The sequence below is a fragment of the Medicago sativa genome, chromosome 4, assembly GCF_051527215.1.
Source record: "Medicago sativa cultivar Bolivia chromosome 4, Bolivia_mono, whole genome shotgun sequence".
Lineage (NCBI taxonomy): Eukaryota > Viridiplantae > Streptophyta > Magnoliopsida > Fabales > Fabaceae > Medicago > Medicago sativa.
Window position 1 is genome coordinate 65,245,403 of NC_140752.1, and position 18,134 is coordinate 65,263,536.

An 18,134-nucleotide genomic window follows, 5' to 3' on the forward strand; every position below is an offset into this window, starting at 1 on the left:
GATGTTGTATCAAGATGATTTTATTTTTGGTTTGAAATACTCTCATGGGATATCAAGTATAGTAAGAGGCATTTAAGTGCAAGTATGCCATTCAGAACAAGAATGCGGATGCTTAAACACAATTTTGCTGTGAAGTTCGAGAATTTTAAACTCTGTATTTTTGAAGGTAAAGAAAAGATTGATATCATACAAGATAGAAAATTTTAAGTGATATACAGTATGGAATTATCAGAAAGACTGAGATAATATGTTCCCTATAATAACAGAGAGAATAATATTGTTCAAGGATGAAGTGTATATTTGGAAGAGTAAGTTCATGAGAAAATTTGATTACGTATCTTATTTATTTTGACCGAATCACATCGGAATGAGAGGGATCCGGAGGCCGTGTAGGTATGGGACTACATGGTTGAAGGAAGGCTTATAAGAATTGTTAGGTACTACCCATATCAACAAGATGCATCTTCTTTTCGGTAGCCCATTCCATAAGAACTCCACAGTTAAGCGTGCTTGGCTTGGAGTAGTACTAGGATGGGTGACCTACCGGGAAGTTTCCCGGTAAGCATGTGAGTGAGGACAAAGCATGCTGAAAAGACTCGTGTTGGTTTGTGGGGTTAGTTGGCAATCCTGAAAGCAGTCTGGGATGTTACAAGGAGGATCATCAAACAGACCACCACTTTTTGATGGATCAAACTACTACTTCTGGAAAAGCAAGATGGAACTCTTTCTCAGATCTCAAGACAATGACATGTGGTCAGTAATCACAGATGGAGACTTTGTTCCAAAGACCAAAGAAGACACCATCAAAGATAAGAGTGCATGGTCAACTGATGAAAAAGCTCAGGTATTACTAAACTCTAAAGCTAGACTCTTTTTATCATGTGCACTAACCATGGAAGAAAGTGAAAGAGTTGATGAATGCAAGAATGCCAAAGAGGTATGGGATACTTTGAGAATACATCATGAAGGTACATCTCATGTCAAAGAAACTAGAATTGACATTGGAGTCAGAAAGTTTGAAGTCTTTGAAATGAGTGAAAATGAAACCATTGATGAGATGTATGCCAGATTTACTACAATAGTAAATGAAATGAGATCTCTTGGAAAAGCATATTCCACTCATGAGAGAATCAGAAAAATATTGAGATGCCTTCCAAGTATGTGGAGACCTATGGTCACTGCAATTACTCAGGCTAAAGATTTAAAATCTATGAACCTGGAAGATCTCATTGGCTCACTAAGAGCTCATGAAGTTGTACTTCAAGGAGACAAACCAGTGAAGAAGGTCAAGTCACTTGCCTTGAAAGCCTCTCAACAAACCTCATCAGTAACTGAAGATGATGTGCAAGAAACACAAGAAATTGAGGAAGTTCATGAAGAAGAAGCTGAAGATGAACTGGCACTAATCTCCAAAAGAATACAAAGAATGATGATGAGAAGAAATCAACTCAGGAAGAAATTTCCCAACACAAACAACACCAGATCAGAAGCTGACAAGAGTCAGGTCACCTGTTTTGGATGCAACAAAACTGGACACTACAAAAGTGAATGTCCTGACATTAAAAAGGTGCAAAGAAAGCCACTTTTCAAGAAGAAAGCTATGATCACTTGGGATGACATGGAAGAAACAGAACCACAAGAAGATGAGGAAGCCAACTTAAGTTTGATGGCTCAAACAGATGATGAAGAAGAGGTAATTGTCTATAAAACTCATCCTCTATATAAAGATCTTGAAAGCAAACTTGATAGTCTTTTATATGATTCTAACTTCTTAACTAATAGATGTCAATCATTAATCAAGGAACTTTCTGAACTAAAAATAGAAAAGGAAGAACTTCAAAACAAATATGATGAATCTAGAAAAATTATACAAACTTTACAGGACTCTCATTTTAAAATGTCTGAACAACAAAGAGAGTTAAACAAGAAACAGAAGAACATTCATTCCAAACCTTCTGAGGTACAAAAGGAAAACATTCTTTTGAAAAAGGAAGTTGAGGAATTAAAAAATGATCTTACATGTTTCATAAAGTCTACAGAAACATTTCAAAACATTTTGGGATCACAAAGCAAAAGTGATGAAAAATCTGGTTTAGGATTCAAGGATCCAAACAAGAATCTTATTAAAAGTTTTGTACCTCAAAAGGCTGAAATGAAAATGAAATGTTCTTACCTCATAAGAAGAATTTTATTAGAAAAAATAAAATTAATCTTAGTTCAGAACGTTCTCATCTCAATAGATCAGAAAGTTCACAAAAGGCTGAGAAAGCTAAGAAGATGTGTTCCTGCTGTAACAAATCTGATCATACAAGACAGAAAGTTACAATCAGAAAAGATCTCTTAGAAGAACTAACCCTCAAGGACCCAACATTACATGGGTACCTAAAGTTTTTGTCTTGTCAAATGTAGGTCTTGCCTCAAGGTGCAAGAACAAAGCCATGGTACTTGGATAGTGGCTGTTCTAGACACATGACAGGTGACAGGAACTGTTTTCTAACCTTTGAAAAGAAGGATGGAGGACTGGTGACATTTGGAAATAATGACAAGGGTAAGATCAGAGGTAAAGGTACTATAGGTAAGCCTAACTCTGCCAAAATAGAAAATGTTCAGTATGTAGAAGGTTTAAAACACAATCTACTTAGCATAAGTCAATTGTGTGATAGTGGATTTGAAGTGATCTTTAAACCTAACATATGTGAAATAAGACAAACCTCCTCTAACAAGTTGTTTTTCACTGGATCAAGGAGAAAGAACTTATATGTTTTAGAACTAAATGATATGCCTGCAGAATCCTGTTTTATGTCTCTTGAAAAAGACAAATGGATTTGGCACAAAAGGGCTGGTCATATAAGTATGAAAACCATTGCTAAACTTTCTCAACTTGATCTAGTTAGAGGTTTGCCAAAGATCAGTTTTGAAAAGGACAAGATCTGTGAAGCTTGTGTTAAAGGAAAACAAGTCAAAAGTAGTTTCAAAACCATTGAGTTTGTTTCAACTCAGAAACCTTTAGAGCTTCTTCACATTGATCTTTTTGGTCCAGTTCAAACTGCAACTCTAAATGGCAAAAGATATGGTTTTGTTATTGTTGATGATTTTTCCAGATTTACATGGGTTCTATTTTTAAAACACAAAGATGAATCTTTTGAAGCATTTCAAAACTTTTGCAAAAGAGTTCAAAATGAAAAAGGTTCTAATATCATCACAGTTAGGAGTGATCATGGAGGAGAATTTGAAAATGCATCCTTCAAAACATTCTTTGATGAAAATGGTATTAAACACAATTTTTCTTGTGCAAGAACTCCACAACAAAATGGAGTTGTTGAAAGAAAAAATAGAACTTTGCAAGAAATGGCTAGAACAATGTTAAATGAATCAAATGTTGAAAATTATTTTTGGGCAGAAGCCATTAACACATCTTGCTACATTTTGAATAGAGTTTCAATAAGAAAAGTTCTTAATAAAACCCCATATGAACTCTGGAAAAACATTAAACCTAGCATATCTTACTTTCACATATTTGGCTGCTATTGCTACATTCTGAACAATAAAGAAAAATTGGGTAAGTTTGATCCTAAATCAGATAAAGCTATCATTTTAGGATACTCTACAACTTCTAAAGGTTATAGAGTGTACAATCTAAAAACCCAGACAGTTGAAATTAGTATGCATGTCATATTTGATGAATATGATGAGCATTCTCAATCAAAAGAAAGTGAAGACACAGAAGTGCCTGAACTTCAGAACGTTCCTGAACTTCAGAATGTTCCCAGTAAGAACACTGACAGTCAAGTAGAGATAGAAGATGATCAAAATATTCAGGGTCAGACTCTCCAAAGTCCACCTAGAAGTTGGAGAATGGTAGGAGATCATCCTGTAGATCAAATCATTGGAAGCACAACTGATGGTGTAAGAACCAGATTGTCATTCCAAGATACCAACATGGCAATGATCTCTCAAATGGAACCTAAGTCAATAAATGAAGCTATTATTGATGACTCTTGGATTGAGGCCATGAAGGAAGAACTTTCTCAGTTTGAAAGGAACAAAGTCTGGAACCTGGTCCCAAATAATCAAGAGAAAACCATCATTGGAACAAGATGGGTTTTCAGAAACAAGCTTGATGAAAATGGTAAGGTTGTCAGAAACAAGGCAAGGTTAGTTGCTCAAGGCTACAATCAACAAGAAGGTATTGACTATGATGAGACCTTTGCACCAGTAGCAAGGTTAGAAGCTATCAGAATACTTCTTGCATACGCTGCTCATAAAAGCATTAAACTTTTTCAAATGGATGTGAAAAGTGCATTTTTAAATGGTTTTCTAAATGAAGAGGTTTATGTAAGTCAACCTCCTGGCTTCATAGATAAAGAAAAACCAAATCATGTTTTTAAGCTAACCAAAGCACTTTATGGTCTTAAACAAGCTCCTAGAGCTTGGTATGATAGACTTAGCACATTCTTAATTGAAAATGGATTTTCAAGAGGAAAAATTGATACCACAATTTTTAGAAAAACTCATAACTCAGACTTACTCATTGTCCAAGTTTATGTTGATGATATCATTTTTGGTGCCACAAAAATAAAAATGTGTGAAGACTTTTCCAATCTCATGCAAAGTGAATTTGAGATGAGAATGATGGGTGAACTTGGTTTTTTCCTTGGCTTACAAATCAAACAACATCCAAATGGAATTTTCATAAGTCAAGAAAAGTATGTCAAAGACATTCTTAAAAAATATAAAATGAATGAGGCAAAAATCATGGTCACCCCTATGCATCCATCCTCAAGTTTAGATAAAGATGAGAATGGAAAATCTGTTTCTGAAAAAGAATATAGAGGCATGATAGGCTCATTATTATATTTGACTGCTAGCAGACCTGACATAGTGTTTGCAGTAGGTTTATGTGCTAGATTTCAAACATGTGCAAAAGAATCTCATTTAACTGCAGTTAAAAGGATTTTTAGATATCTAGTAGGTACTACTGATCTTGGCCTTTGGTATAGAAAAGGATCTAGTTTTGATCTTGTAGCCTATTGTGATGCTGATTATGCTGGAGACAAAGTTGAGAGGAAGAGTACAAGTGGAACCTGTCAATTCTTGGGACAAGCTTTGATTGGATGGTCTTGCAGAAAGCAAAACACCATTGCACTCTCCACAACTGAAGCTGAGTATGTCTCTGCAGCAAGTTGTTGCTCTCAAGTTTTGTGGATCAGAAATCAGCTGGAAGATTATTCACTAAGGTACACAAATGTTCCTATTATGTGTGACAATACAAGTGCTATTAATCTTTCTAAAAATCCAATTCAACATTCTAGGTCTAAGCATATTGAAATTAAGCATCATTTCATTAGAGACCATGTTCAGAAAAAGGATATTGCATTAAGCTTTGTTGATACTGAAAATCAACTAGCTGACATTTTTACAAAACCATTAGTTGAGGATAGATTCAATTTTATTAAAGAAAAATTGTTAATCATGAAAAACCCCAACAAAGGTTGATCACTGTAAACACTAAGGGCCATAGACCAACCCCCTTGATGCTCTCTGATCCAAAATCAGAAGGTTCAACTAAGATCAGAATGTTTGCAAAGTTCAGAATGTTTGCAAAGTTCAGAATGTTCAACCAAGTTCAGAATGTTCGCATCTGATAAGAAGGTTCAGAACTGACATTCATGATAAATTAAATAATTCATTTATAAAATGATTATTTACTTCTTTTAGGATCCTTCCATATCTCTAGCATTTAATGCTAACCTAAAAGAAGCCTCATTTGGTTTTTAACCATTAGGCAATGGTAAAAAGGTCAACTACACCTTTTCTACTTCCCTCCTTTAACGGCTACTTTTTCTCTCTCCTCTCTGTACCGTTTTCTTTTCCTCTTTCCCCATAAAAACTACCATAATCAAACTTCTTTCACTTCTCCACTCTCACACGTTCACTTCTATATATCTAACTACTCCTTTCACTAACTCCTCACTTCAAACTTTCTCATTTCTTTCTTTCCCTCTCTCTTCAAAACCTAAAATTTTTGTCTTTGTCTTCGTTCCCAAATGGCTCGAACCAAAACAACATCTCCATTGTCTGAAGATGACTCAACCCCTGTTGCTCGTTCTCAACCACCATCTCAAACCGCTGCTGAATCAAACTCATCACCTCTGAACGAAACCCCTGTCCACACCATCCTTCCAGACGAAATTATCCCAATCACTGAACCCTCCAAAAACACCAAATCATCCAAACTTAAGACCAAGAAGAAGGTTATTAAACCTAAGGCAACTAGAAAATCCTCAAGGATTATGTCTGGATCCTCATCCTCCAAAACCAAAACGGTTTCTCACGTAGATCTCACAGACTCCGTAGAAAAGGATGATAGTGACGAAACTCTCTCTGAGTTCATGAAGGCTTCAAAAGCTGAGTCTAAGAAGAAGAAAGGAAAGACTCAAGTGATTGAGACTCCTCCAGCATCTGAACCTTCAGAAAAGAATTCCACTTCATCTGAAGAAGAAGAAGAGAAGGAAGCTGACCCTCCCAAGCATGGAAAAGGGAAGGATGTCAAACTGATTGCATCCTTGATGAAGGCTGAGAAGGAAGCAAAACAATCTCAAAGACCAGTAAGCAAATCAAAATATTTTGACTTTGCTGATCTTAAGAAGAAAAACTGGAACCTACGAGAATACACTGATTCTCAAGAATGGGCCCACTTTGTGTCCCTCCAAGACCTCACCTTTGAAGATTTAGTAAGAGAGTTCTATAGCTCAATGAGAATCAAGGATAAGAAGAAAGAAAAGATGCTCATCACCACTGTCAAGGGAGTAGAAATCAAGATTACCAAGGAATTCCTCTCAAAAGCTTTGAGAATCCCTAATGAAGGTAATGAACTCTTCTTTCCTTCCTGGTTTGATAAGATGAAAGTCAGTCGTAGCAAACTCATAGTTGAGTACACCAAACCTGACCACCCTTTCAACTCCACCAATCTAAGAGATGTCCCAAAGATTTTACACAACATGATTAGGCACACCCTGCTTCCAAGGAGTGGTACTTTTGAAGCAGTCACAGACACAGATCTCTGCATCATGTATCACCTAATCACAAAGAAGAAGTTGAATCTCTGCTATATCATTCTTCAACACATGATAGACTCATGTATGAATCCCAAACAATCAAATGCTGCCCTTGCTTATGGTATGCATATCACCCCCATTCTTAGAGCTGCTAAAGTTGATCTTGAAGGAGAAGAAGGTGACTACACCTTCGTGAGATTCATCTCAAAGACTCTAGCTCAACTTCACATAACCACCTCAAACATGCCAACTCCTACAGCCTCAGAAACTACTGGATCTGTGAAAAGGCACTCAGATCAGAAGGTTAAGGTAACAAAGAAGAGAAAACTTGAAAAAGTCAGGAACTTGTCAAGTATTCATAGGCAAGAAGAAAATGAAGCCTTTGATGATGACATGGCTGATTCTCCTCCAAAGGAAGATGAACCTCCAGTTATTAGTCTCTTTCAAGGTGTTGCTGAACGTGCTAGAGAGATACTTCAACAAAATGTAGAAGTTCAGAATGTTGAAGACTCTCAGAAGAAAGATGTTGCTGGTGACCAAGAGAAGACTCAAGAAGAAGTTGTCTCTCATGAGAAAGAAGAAGAGTTAACTCAAGAAGCATCCAAGGCTGCTGCAATCCCTGGAGAAGAACTTCAGAAAAATGATTCAACCATTGCTGCTGCAGTTCAGAATGTTACTGATTCACATGCTGATCAACTTCAGAAAGTTGATAGAGTTGAAGAAAATACTGAGAAAACAGCTCAGAAAGTTGCTAATGATCTTGAAGAAGCATCTCAGGAAGATGACCAAAACATGCATGATGTGGCTGAAATTCTTGTCTCTCAAAGGATGAGTGAGGGACATGATAACATGGACTCTCAAGAGATTGAGCAAGAAGAAAATCAAGCTGGTTTTGATCTAAATGTGGAAGATCCCAGCTCTGATTTGAATGTGTACCAAGATGCACAGCTTGATAACAATGAGGAAGTGCTTCAGGAGACTCAGGAAATGATTCAGGAACTTCAAGAAAATCCTGCAATCATAGTTCAGAATGTTCAGACAAATGCAACTGCTGAACCAAATCTGCCTCAAGAAAATGAAATGTCTGTTGACCCCATTCCTCAAGCATCAGGATCACTACCTTCTGCTGAAGTCCAGCTCATGGCTCAACAAACTCCTCAAAATCAGAATCTCAATTTCTCCACTTCCACCATGGAATCAGAAGTTGGAAAGTTTTTTGTTTCTCCTCTGCCCACTCCAAATGTGGTACCTTCTCCACCACCAGTCACAAACAAAAACACTAGCAAACTGCCAAACATTCCCGACCTCTTTGAATCTCTGGATACCTTTGTCACCAAAGATGGTCCTTCTAAGGAAAAGGTTGAAGCATCTGCTCCTGCTCCCTCTGCTAAACCATCCAAAGCTGAGAAAATGGCTGCCAGGGCTCTTAGGGTCTCCACTAAGACTCATAAGATTGCTTGTGTGCTAGCTAAATGGACAATTGATGTTCAAGCTCCTGGTCTTGCCATGGACCCTCCTATTTTTGAAGATCCTAGTGTATTTGACTCTGAGCCCTCTTCTGACTCTGGGGATTCCACCCCTTAGTTCTCTGGTCTTGTCTTGTCCCTCCTTAACTTTTTGCAGATGACAAAAAGGGGAGAAGCTTTAGGATAATTATAATTATGTCTTTAAGTTTCTAGGTTAAGGCCCTAAGTAGGTCAGTGATCAAAACTTGTTGGTTGAAGTTCTTAAAACTTCACCTTTTTGCCTTTTTGCCTTTTGTTTGATCACATATGCATTTATAATTTCTTTTTTGTTTTTGAACCATAGGAATCATAAAATTGTACTGAATGCATAATATCAATGAGAATGAATATGATTTTGGTTCAAATATGAATGTTTTTATTTATGCCGTAAATTATAAAAGTGAGGGGGAGCTTTATAAAGCTTTTAAAAACTCACTGCATGAATTATAAAAATGAGGGGGAGCATCAAAATAAATTTTTCAGCTCTGAAACTCCTCATATATATAATCAAAATCCATTATCCTAAATCATAGGTTTGTCATCATCAAAAAGGGGGAGATTGTTGAGGCAAAATCCCTAAATAATTTTAAAGATAACAAACCTTGATGATTAAGGAATTAATGGACTTTGATTAATTTGTTGGTATTTAACTTGTGCTCTTGAGTGGTTAATTAAGACAGGAACAAGTTTCAATTCATAACAAGAAACAAAGAATCAAAGGACATAAAGACTTAAGAACTCAGTCAGAGTTCAGAAAGTTAAAATGAGTTCAGAAGGTTGTTCATGATGAACATCAAGAACCAAGCCCATATATTCATGAACAAAATGAAGAACATGCAAGGTCTACGTGACTTAAATAAAAGCCCAGTAAAGTACAATGACTAATATCAATCAAGGAATAAAGGCATTTAATTGATTAAAGTCAAAGAGGGCATCTTCAATGTTCATTCAAGACTATGAACATTTGAAGTACAAAACATCAGGAATATTCCATCAAGAATATCATCCTAGATGTTTTCTAAGCTGCACTTCATAAATGTTTCACTATTAGGATTTGATTACATCAAAAGAAAGTCTTACAAATCATCCTAAGTGAAACAAAAAGGAACATTCTGATGTCCCCTGAGTTCAGAAAGTTCGATCCTGCTCCATGCTTTTTCTGACATGAACAGTATAGTTGTTGGAAAGAAAAAGGCAAAGACAAAAGCAAGATCAAATCTTTTTCAACAAGATTTCGACACATAAGGGAGTTGGTACTGTACAAAGCAAACCAAATCCCCTAAAGCATGGAATGAAAGTGACAGCTCCACTTTATGAGATCCTGCACTTGTTCCAAGGCAGATTGCAAAGAAAATCTGACCAAGGAACATTCTGAAGTCGTACAAAGCAAATCTTCAAGTACAACCCAGAAATTCATGTGACATTCATCTGCAAAAAGCCCAGAGGCACATCTGACCGTCAATTCACATGAACCCAGATGAAGATCATCAAGAACACAACAATATTCTGGAAAATTCTCAAGAACACAACAACATTCTGAAGTATTCTCAAGAACACAACAACATTCTGAAGTATATCAGTTTTGCTCAGAATTCAAGTGTAAGTTGGTGGGTCCCATGACACGTGGCACAAGACCAGTGGACACTCTCCAACGGCTACAAAGGTTCAAGAAACTCTATAAAAAGAGATCAAGGCCTCAGCATAACACACACCTTTGCAAAGCATACAAGAAAACAACATAAGAGTGTTTGAAGCTTTAGCAAAAACATTGATCATCACAAAGATTCCAAGAAGTCTTCAAAGTGTACATCAATATTTCTCTTATCTTTTTAAAGATAAATCTCTTCCTCCATTTATCCTTTGTCTGATCTATATCATTCAAACTCCATACAAACTCCATACAAATTGTAAACAAAGTCTCATCTAGCTTTAAGGGTACTAAAGTATTAGGTTGAGCAGAAAGGTGTAAAGTCTAAGTAGGTAACTTAGCAAGAAAGGTGCAAGCCTGCTGAGGCTTAGAGAATACAGGTTGTGTAATTGTTCAGGTGAACAGAGTTGTACGGTGCAAGATTTGAGAAGTTATCTCAAGCATCATAGTGGAAAATCTCACAAAACTGTGAGGAGTAGACTAGCCCACATTGGGTGAACTACTATAAATTTCTGTGTGCCCTTCTTCTCTTCTCTTTACTCTTTAATTTCAGTAAACACAACACACACAAACACATTTAATTAACTTAACTGTTTAAACTGTTTTTCAGACTAACACTTCAGAACGTTCTGAAGTCTGTCAGTTAACTTAACCATTCCAAGTTTTCAACTTGAGAATAAAATTTTAAGTGACAGGTTTAATTTTTAAAAGGGTCACAATTCAAACCCCCCCTTCCTTGTGACTATATTATCTACTTCAGTGGAGTCTCCTCCTAATAATCACCGTAACTTACTTTTTGATGATATTTTCGGGGCTTGCATGTCTAAGAATGTTTGACTAACTTCTTAGTTTTGTTTTTTTCTCCGGACTTAGGCCCTCTTTTGTAAAAAAAAAAAACACAAAAATACACTAATTATCAAAAACATTAAACAAATAAAAAAAAAAAAAAAAAGGTAGCCAAGGCCACCCCAAGCTAACACTATGCATAGCCCCTGGCTAGCACAACAATACTTAACTGTCGCTGGCACAACGATAGTTAACTACTGCTGGCAGCGAACATCGATTAACTACCTTTGGGAGCATTTTGGTCTTTTAATGGGCAGGAGAGCAATTTTGTGTGTGACAAAAGCAATTTTCTAAAGTTCCTCAAATTATCCTTTCATGGAAAAACGTGGCCAAACAAAAGTCAAAATATGGAAAAACGAATGGACATCAGCCTTTTTCTATTTTTGTTGAGAAAGCGGCAATGGCGCGCAAAGCAATGGAAACATTCCAACATGCTTTGTTTTTCTACACGTGACTCGTTTTTTTATATTTCCTTTCCATCTTCACTGCATTCCAACATGCATGCATTGTTTTCTACTACCTATATATAAATATTCTTCTTCAAATGTCATTGTTCTATATGATCTTCCTTTCAATAACTTATGAGCATGTCATAAGTTCGACCAAACAGTCTCATAAGTGTTTATGTCAGTAGATTAGCTCGTGTAATTAAATCTAAACAGGCCCTTAGGTTTCTTTCTTTTAATATACATTTGTTTTTACGTCGAAATTTTCAGAACGATGGGGACATTTGTGTATGTGTTTTTGGCACTTATGCTGTGTGGTTGTGCAAATAGCAAAGAATGCATAAATAGTTTGCCTCAATCGCATACGTTGCGAACTCAATTACTGGCATCAAATAATGAGACATGGAAGAAAGAAGTGATGATGTATCAGTCTCATGTTCATGTGACACCAACCGATGAATCGGCTTGGCAAGAAATGATTCCAAAGGAGATGTTCTTAACACAAGAAAACCAACGTGATTGGGCTGCTAAGTATAGGGAAATGAAGAATGCCGATGTGTCTAAGCCACCTGTTGGATTTCTCAAAGAAGTTCCACTTGGGGATGTGAGGTTGCTTGAAGGTTCTATCCATGCTCAAGCACAGAAGACTAATTTGGAGTATTTGTTGATGTTAGATGTTGATAGGTTGATTTGGAGTTTTAGGAAGTTGGCCGGTTTACCGACTCCTGGTACACCTTATGGTGGATGGGAAAAACCAGATCAAGAACTCAGAGGACATTTTGTTGGTTAGTTTTAGTTCATTCATCGTTGCCTTTTTTATGCTCTTTGTTAGTATTTGTATCATGGTCTTTAGTAATTGTGTAATGAATTCTCGGTTGCAATGAGAGCGCAACATCGCTATTCATGACCATTTGAACTATTTTTAGAAGATCTGCAACCTCTGTTGTTAGGAAGACAAAAGTGTCAAACACAAATGGTATAAAAACATGTCGATTGTCAGAACATGTTTTTCGCATGTTTGACCACTTTGTTTGAAGCAGCATTGATGGATGCTTATATAAGAATTTTCCATTCTTGATGTGATGCCCCCTCCCCCAAACAAATGCTCAAAATCTTTTGGAAAGCTAAACTTTTATTGATTTTTCATATGTAAGGGTAACAATGAAGAATTCCTTGAAATCCGTGTATTATAAGTTTTTGTAATGAATTGAACTTGTAGTAGTGTAGACAGACACTATTACACACAAAATGCATGTTCTGTTCCGCAATTCAGTTTTGAAGGTTAATTTAAAATTTGTATATTTTTTTACAATGTGAAGGGCATTACTTAAGTGCAACAGCTAAAATGTGGGCCAGCACAAACAACAATATCCTGAAGGATAAAATGTCGGCTCTTGTTTCCGGTCTGTCCGCCTGTCAGGAAAAAATTGGTACGGGATATCTGTCTGCATTTCCAACCGAGTTTTTTGATCGAATTGAAAAACTTGAACATGCATGGGCTCCTTATTACACCATTCACAAGGTATAAGTAAAACTAGATTTTGATTATGCAAGTGCTTTTGGCCTGAATATTGTTCGATCTCAGTTATTCGACTTTGACAGATCTTGGCTGGCCTTTTGGATCAATATACTATAGCTGGAAACCCTCAAGGTCTAAAAATGGTTACATGGATGGTCGATTACTTTTACAACAGAGTGATGAATGTAATACAAAAGTTCACTGTAAATAGACACTACCAATCCCTGAATGAGGAAACTGGAGGAATGAATGATGTCCTTTACAGATTATATAGCTTAACGGTAGGTTAACTTGTTCATGTAGTTTCTTCAACTCTATTGTTGATTCATGTGTTTATATAAATGTTCTTGACTTGTTGATTATATTGCTTTTAAGTATAGAAATCAACTGATGGATTCTAGTGCACAGTTTATGGATTTTATAAGCATGTCATTCAAAGGTACCACATTATGGCGCCTGGTTATCGCTGTAAACTTCATTTCTAAAATAAACCTGTCATGATATGCTATATGCAGAGGGATCCAAAGCATCTGGAGTTGGCGCACCTTTTTGACAAGCCGTGCTTTTTAGGGGTGCTTGCAGTACAGGTAACTGATCAATATTTGTTATCGCATAATTCTTGTAATGCATATTGTCTCGTATAGTTATGGCTGTATTTCAAGAGGTTCCAGCTGTTTTTCAAATTAATTTTCAATTCGCACTTATAAGCTATACCTGATGTTAGCTTTCAGATGAGCAATATGTAATGTGCATAAACTATATACCAGAAAGGTTACATTTACATGTAAAATTTAATTATAGCCTTATTTCAACTTCAACTCTTATGACACAGATCATGTGAAGAGGAAAATTAAGACAATCAATGTATCGTCGTTTAAAATTCGTATATAAATTAACTTTCCTCTTATCAGTTCAGAAACTAATAAACTCAAGCATCTGTATTCTAGTTCAGAAACTGTATTTATTATTATGACTGGTTACAAACATTTTTTTTAAAATTCTATTTTTTTCATGTAGGGTAATGACATAGCTGATTTTCACGCTAATACACATATCCCAATCGTTGTCGGAGCTCAAATGCGGTATGAACTCACAGGTGATTTACATTATAAGGTGAGTTCTTTATGCACATTGTAGAATATATTTCACTAACTTCGAAGAAAATTATGTTTATTTGCTAGTTATTTCGGTAGTATCATTTATTTAATTTTTCAATTGCAATATTTAGTGGTATAACTAAATATCTGTTATTGTGTGTTAGGATATTGGGCAATACTTTATGGACATTGTAAACACTTCTCACGCATATGCAACCGGAGGGACATCAGTCGGCGAATTCTGGTACTAAGATGTCAGCATTTTAACTTTCATTTTTTTTTTCTTCATTCGCATTGAAAATTATCCATGGAATTAGTTTTCGTAAAAGGACATCAAGTAGAAAGTTTCTGTACCTCTATTTTAAGATAATCAGTTTGAAACATCTTTCTGAAAAAAAAATTTAATTGCATTTTTGTGTAGGAGAAATCCAAAGAGAATAGCCGACAACCTAAAATCAGCAGAGACTGAAGAATCTTGCTCAACTTACAATATGTTGAAGGTACAATCAATCACTCATCATTCTTTTAATTAATCATGTAATGCTACGGAAGTTAAAAATGCGTATTATGTTTTTGATTTACTATTTGATATTCAGGGATGATTCTTAATTTATTTCTGTTGAAGTATTTATGTTGCAAGATAATGATTTCAGGTTTCGCGGAACCTGTTCAGATGGACCAAAGAAGTCATTTATGCAGATTATTATGAGCGTGCCTTAACAAATGGTGTACTCAGCATTCAAAGAGGAACAGATCCTGGAGTGATGATTTATATGCTTCCTCTTGGTCTTGGTGTTTCCAAAGCCCAAACGTATTGGAAATGGGGAACGCCATTTGACTCTTTCTGGTGCTGCTATGGAACAGGTTTGTATTTGTTTTAGTTTTTTTTTTTTACACTTGAAATATGAGACTTAACATGAGACGGAGGGAGTAATAGTCTTCGTAAACTCCTCTATTCTCTTATCTGTGTGCAGTTCTAAATTTATTTTTTCTTTGTGATTAGGAATTGAATCATTCTCAAAGCTGGGAGATTCTATCTATTTTGAAGAGGAAGGGAAACATCGTAGTCTATACATCATTCAGTACATATCAAGCTCATTTAATTGGAATTCTGGAACTGTCAATAAAAAAAAGCATAATCGGAAATCTGGTCAACTTTTGCTCACTCAGACAGTTGTTCCAGCTTCTTCGTCGGATCCTTTCCTACGAGTGACATTTACCTTCTCTCCTAATGCGGTACCTATTACATTTTCTTATATCATCTCATTTAGCCACATATTAATCTTAGGTACCTATATCGTATTGGGTTTCTGAACTAGATTATTTCAATTTAGTTACTTAGATTTGTTTTAAATTTATAAATTTACAATCCCATTTTTTGTGCTTTATTTAAGAAACCAAATAGTATAAGATCCTCTATATTTTCCTTCTACAACTTATCATTTCAAAATTTGAAATGTGCAGACAATTGGGACTTCATCAACATTGAACTTTCGTATACCATCTTGGACTCTCGCAAATGGTGCCAAGGCGCTATTGAATTCTGAAACTTTATCTCTGCCAGCTCCAGGTCTGAATCTGTCTTTACTTCCCTTATCTCATGCGGATAGATGCTAGAATGCTTAATCATCTCAAAAAGAAGACGAAAAAGAACAAGCTCTTACGCCATTCCTTTAAGTTATAACAGGAAAGGTTAACACTTGAAACATTAAAGTAATATTTACTGTCATGATCTCTAGGGAATTATTTGTCAATCACACGACCATGGAGTGCGAGTGACAAGCTGACCCTTCAGTTGCCTCTTACCATCAGAACAGAAGCCGTAAAAGGTAGCTTCTTGCTTCACATGATAATCAATGAAAGAATATGCTGATTATCATTACCCTTCCTTCATAGCATATATATATTTTCATGAAGGGATTTGTTTTCATTACTGACATTGTGTTTTCAAATTATAATACAGATGACAGACCTGAATTTGCATCACTTCAGGCCGTTCTTTACGGACCATATCTTCTTGCCGGTCACGCCACCAACATTTGGGACATTAAAGGCGTTACTAACAAAGCTGTTGCAGACTGGATTACTCCAATTCCATCCAATTACAGTAGTCAACTAGTTTCTTATTCACAAGACATCAATAAATCAACTCTTGTTATAACAAACTCAAAACAATCACTTACGATGGAAATATTACCTGGACCTGGCACTGAAAATGCTCCTCATGCTACCTTTAGACTTATCCCAAAAGACGCTGACGGTAAAACTGTGATGTTAGAACCATTTGATCTTCCTGGAATGACTGTAAGTCACCAAGGACCAGAGAAACCTCTTATCATTGTAGATTCTTCCCATGGCGGGCCTTCTTCGGTTTTTCTTATGGTACCGGGCTTGGATGGACGAAATCAAACAATATCTTTAGAATCACAAAGCAATAAAGATTGTTACGTTCATAGCGATATGAGTGCTGGTTCTGGAGTTAAGCTAAGGTGCAAGACTGCTTCTGAAGCTAGTTTTAACCAAGCAACTAGTTTTGTTTCTGGGAAAGGATTAAGGCAATATAATCCTATCAGCTTTGTGGCTAAAGGAGCAAACCAGATTTTTCTTTTAGAGCCATTGTTCAACTTCAGGGATGAGCACTATACAGTTTATTTCAACCTTCAAGGCTGATATAGTATAGCTGAAAGACGGGCACGGTCCGCACGGACAATTTTTTATTTTTTTTATTGTATTTTGTTGCACATATATTTTATATAAATTTATTTTTTTGAATCCATTTTAATGATTAGTTTATATATTTTTAAATTTAAATTTGAAATCCCAGTAAATGTGCAGTAAATTTTCATATTTTTTATGAAGCCATTTTAATGGTAATAGTTCAAATTTTAATATTTTTATGAAGCCATTAAAAAAAAATTGAAATTATGAAAAGTATTGAACTAAAATATGTGGTAAGTTTTAAAACTCCTATAATTATGTTGTAGGTTTGAATTTAAATTTAAATTTGATAATGAATGAGTTGTTGAGGGTAAATGTGTGCAGGAAGATAGAACAAACTAAGAGATTTCGGAATAAATATTGAGAAAAGTAAGGTTTGAGAGAATTGAAGAAAATGAGAGAAAGAAAACTTTATTGAATTGAATATAATTCTTGTGATACAAGCAACTAACACATAATGTGTTTATATAACAAGATGACAAACTTAAAACTAACTAGAGTTAACTTAGGTTAACTTGTGCTACAAGGTAAACCTTGTCTCCTAAAAACTAGAAACTAATTAATTGAATTTTTATTCTTCTAATACGCCTCCTAATTCATTAGTTTGTGACTTTAACAATGCCTAACTTGTTTCTCAAGCATTCAAAGCAACAGGCAGAGGCTTGATTTGCAGCTTGCCCTTGTTTATTTGACCCCGAAGGAAATTAAAACATGTCTCATTGTGCTTACTCCTAACATGAGTCACTGGATGCTTAGCTCAGTCCATAGTAGACTTGCTAGATCAACAACAATTCCATCTTCTCCTCTTCCTTCAGATTCATTTCTAGAAAAAAACATGCTAATCCATTGAGATTGACAGACATCTTTAGAAGCTGCAATATATATTCAGCTTCACATGAAGACGATGTAACAATTGCTTCATTCATAGAACTCCATGATACTGCTGCATTTCCATACATAAACACATATGCTGCAGTACTTTTCCTGTCATCTCTGTCCCCACTCCAATCTGAGTTAGAATAGCCAAACACATCATAGTTTTGATCATTTCGATTCCTAATTTATAGCATACCATAATTGCAAGTGTCCTTCACATACATGATAATTCTCTTAGCTGCAATTAAGTGAGAAGATGTAGGCTTCTCCATGTACTTGCTGATCAAACCTACTCCATATTATATATAATATTTTTTATTTATATATTATAATTATGAATTACGTTAAAAAGCCAGTACCCCTGACTCAGGGTCCTGGATCTGCTACTAGGACATGGTGAGCTTCTCAATTCGATTCTACA

At 35.7% G+C, this 18,134-nt stretch overlaps 3 protein-coding genes across 3 annotated transcripts; all 3 read left to right on the forward strand.

Moving 5' to 3' along the window:
• The first annotated feature begins 643 nt into the window (after positions 1–643).
• LOC146930786 (uncharacterized) lies at positions 644–5,645 on the forward strand. Its single transcript, XM_085707602.1, has 5 exons — positions 644–2,290; positions 2,410–3,073; positions 3,551–4,223; positions 5,127–5,237; positions 5,492–5,645. The coding sequence occupies exons 1-5, from the start codon at positions 644–646 to the stop codon at positions 5,643–5,645; spliced, it is 3,249 nt and encodes a 1,082-aa protein (XP_085563728.1).
• A 402-nt stretch (positions 5,646–6,047) lies between these two features.
• LOC146930787 (uncharacterized) lies at positions 6,048–8,642 on the forward strand. The gene has a single exon (XM_085707603.1). The coding sequence runs from the start codon at positions 6,048–6,050 to the stop codon at positions 8,640–8,642; it is 2,595 nt and encodes an 864-aa protein (XP_085563729.1).
• A 2,912-nt stretch (positions 8,643–11,554) lies between these two features.
• Positions 11,555–16,947, forward strand: LOC146930788 (uncharacterized). Its single transcript, XM_085702250.1, has 12 exons — positions 11,555–12,288; positions 12,823–13,025; positions 13,106–13,303; positions 13,538–13,609; positions 14,040–14,135; positions 14,284–14,363; positions 14,541–14,619; positions 14,773–14,983; positions 15,123–15,355; positions 15,584–15,689; positions 15,859–15,948; positions 16,083–16,947. Exons 1-12 carry the CDS (start codon positions 11,778–11,780, stop codon positions 16,787–16,789), a joined length of 2,586 nt encoding a protein of 861 aa, XP_085558376.1. The 5' UTR covers positions 11,555–11,777; the 3' UTR covers positions 16,790–16,947.
• Positions 16,948–18,134: the final 1,187 nt, after the last annotated feature.

Bases quoted from the DNA above. Each gene is read 5' to 3' on its own strand.
- LOC146930786 (XM_085707602.1), top strand. From the start codon at position 644: ATGTTACAAGGAGGATCATCAAACAGACCACCACTTTTTGATGGATCA. The intron at 2,291-2,409 runs GTAACAAATCTG...TGTCAAATGTAG, and splicing joins TAAGAAGATGTGTTCCTGCT to GTCTTGCCTCAAGGTGCAAG. The intron at 3,074-3,550 runs GTTTTGTTATTG...TGAACAATAAAG, and splicing joins TCTAAATGGCAAAAGATATG to AAAAATTGGGTAAGTTTGAT.
- LOC146930788 (XM_085702250.1), top strand. From the start codon at position 11,778: ATGGGGACATTTGTGTATGTGTTTTTGGCACTTATGCTGTGTGGTTGT. The intron at 13,304-13,537 runs GTAGGTTAACTT...TGCTATATGCAG, and splicing joins ACAGATTATATAGCTTAACG to AGGGATCCAAAGCATCTGGA. The intron at 15,356-15,583 runs GTACCTATTACA...TGAAATGTGCAG, and splicing joins TTACCTTCTCTCCTAATGCG to ACAATTGGGACTTCATCAAC.
- LOC146930787 (XM_085707603.1), top strand. From the start codon at position 6,048: ATGGCTCGAACCAAAACAACATCTCCATTGTCTGAAGATGACTCAACC.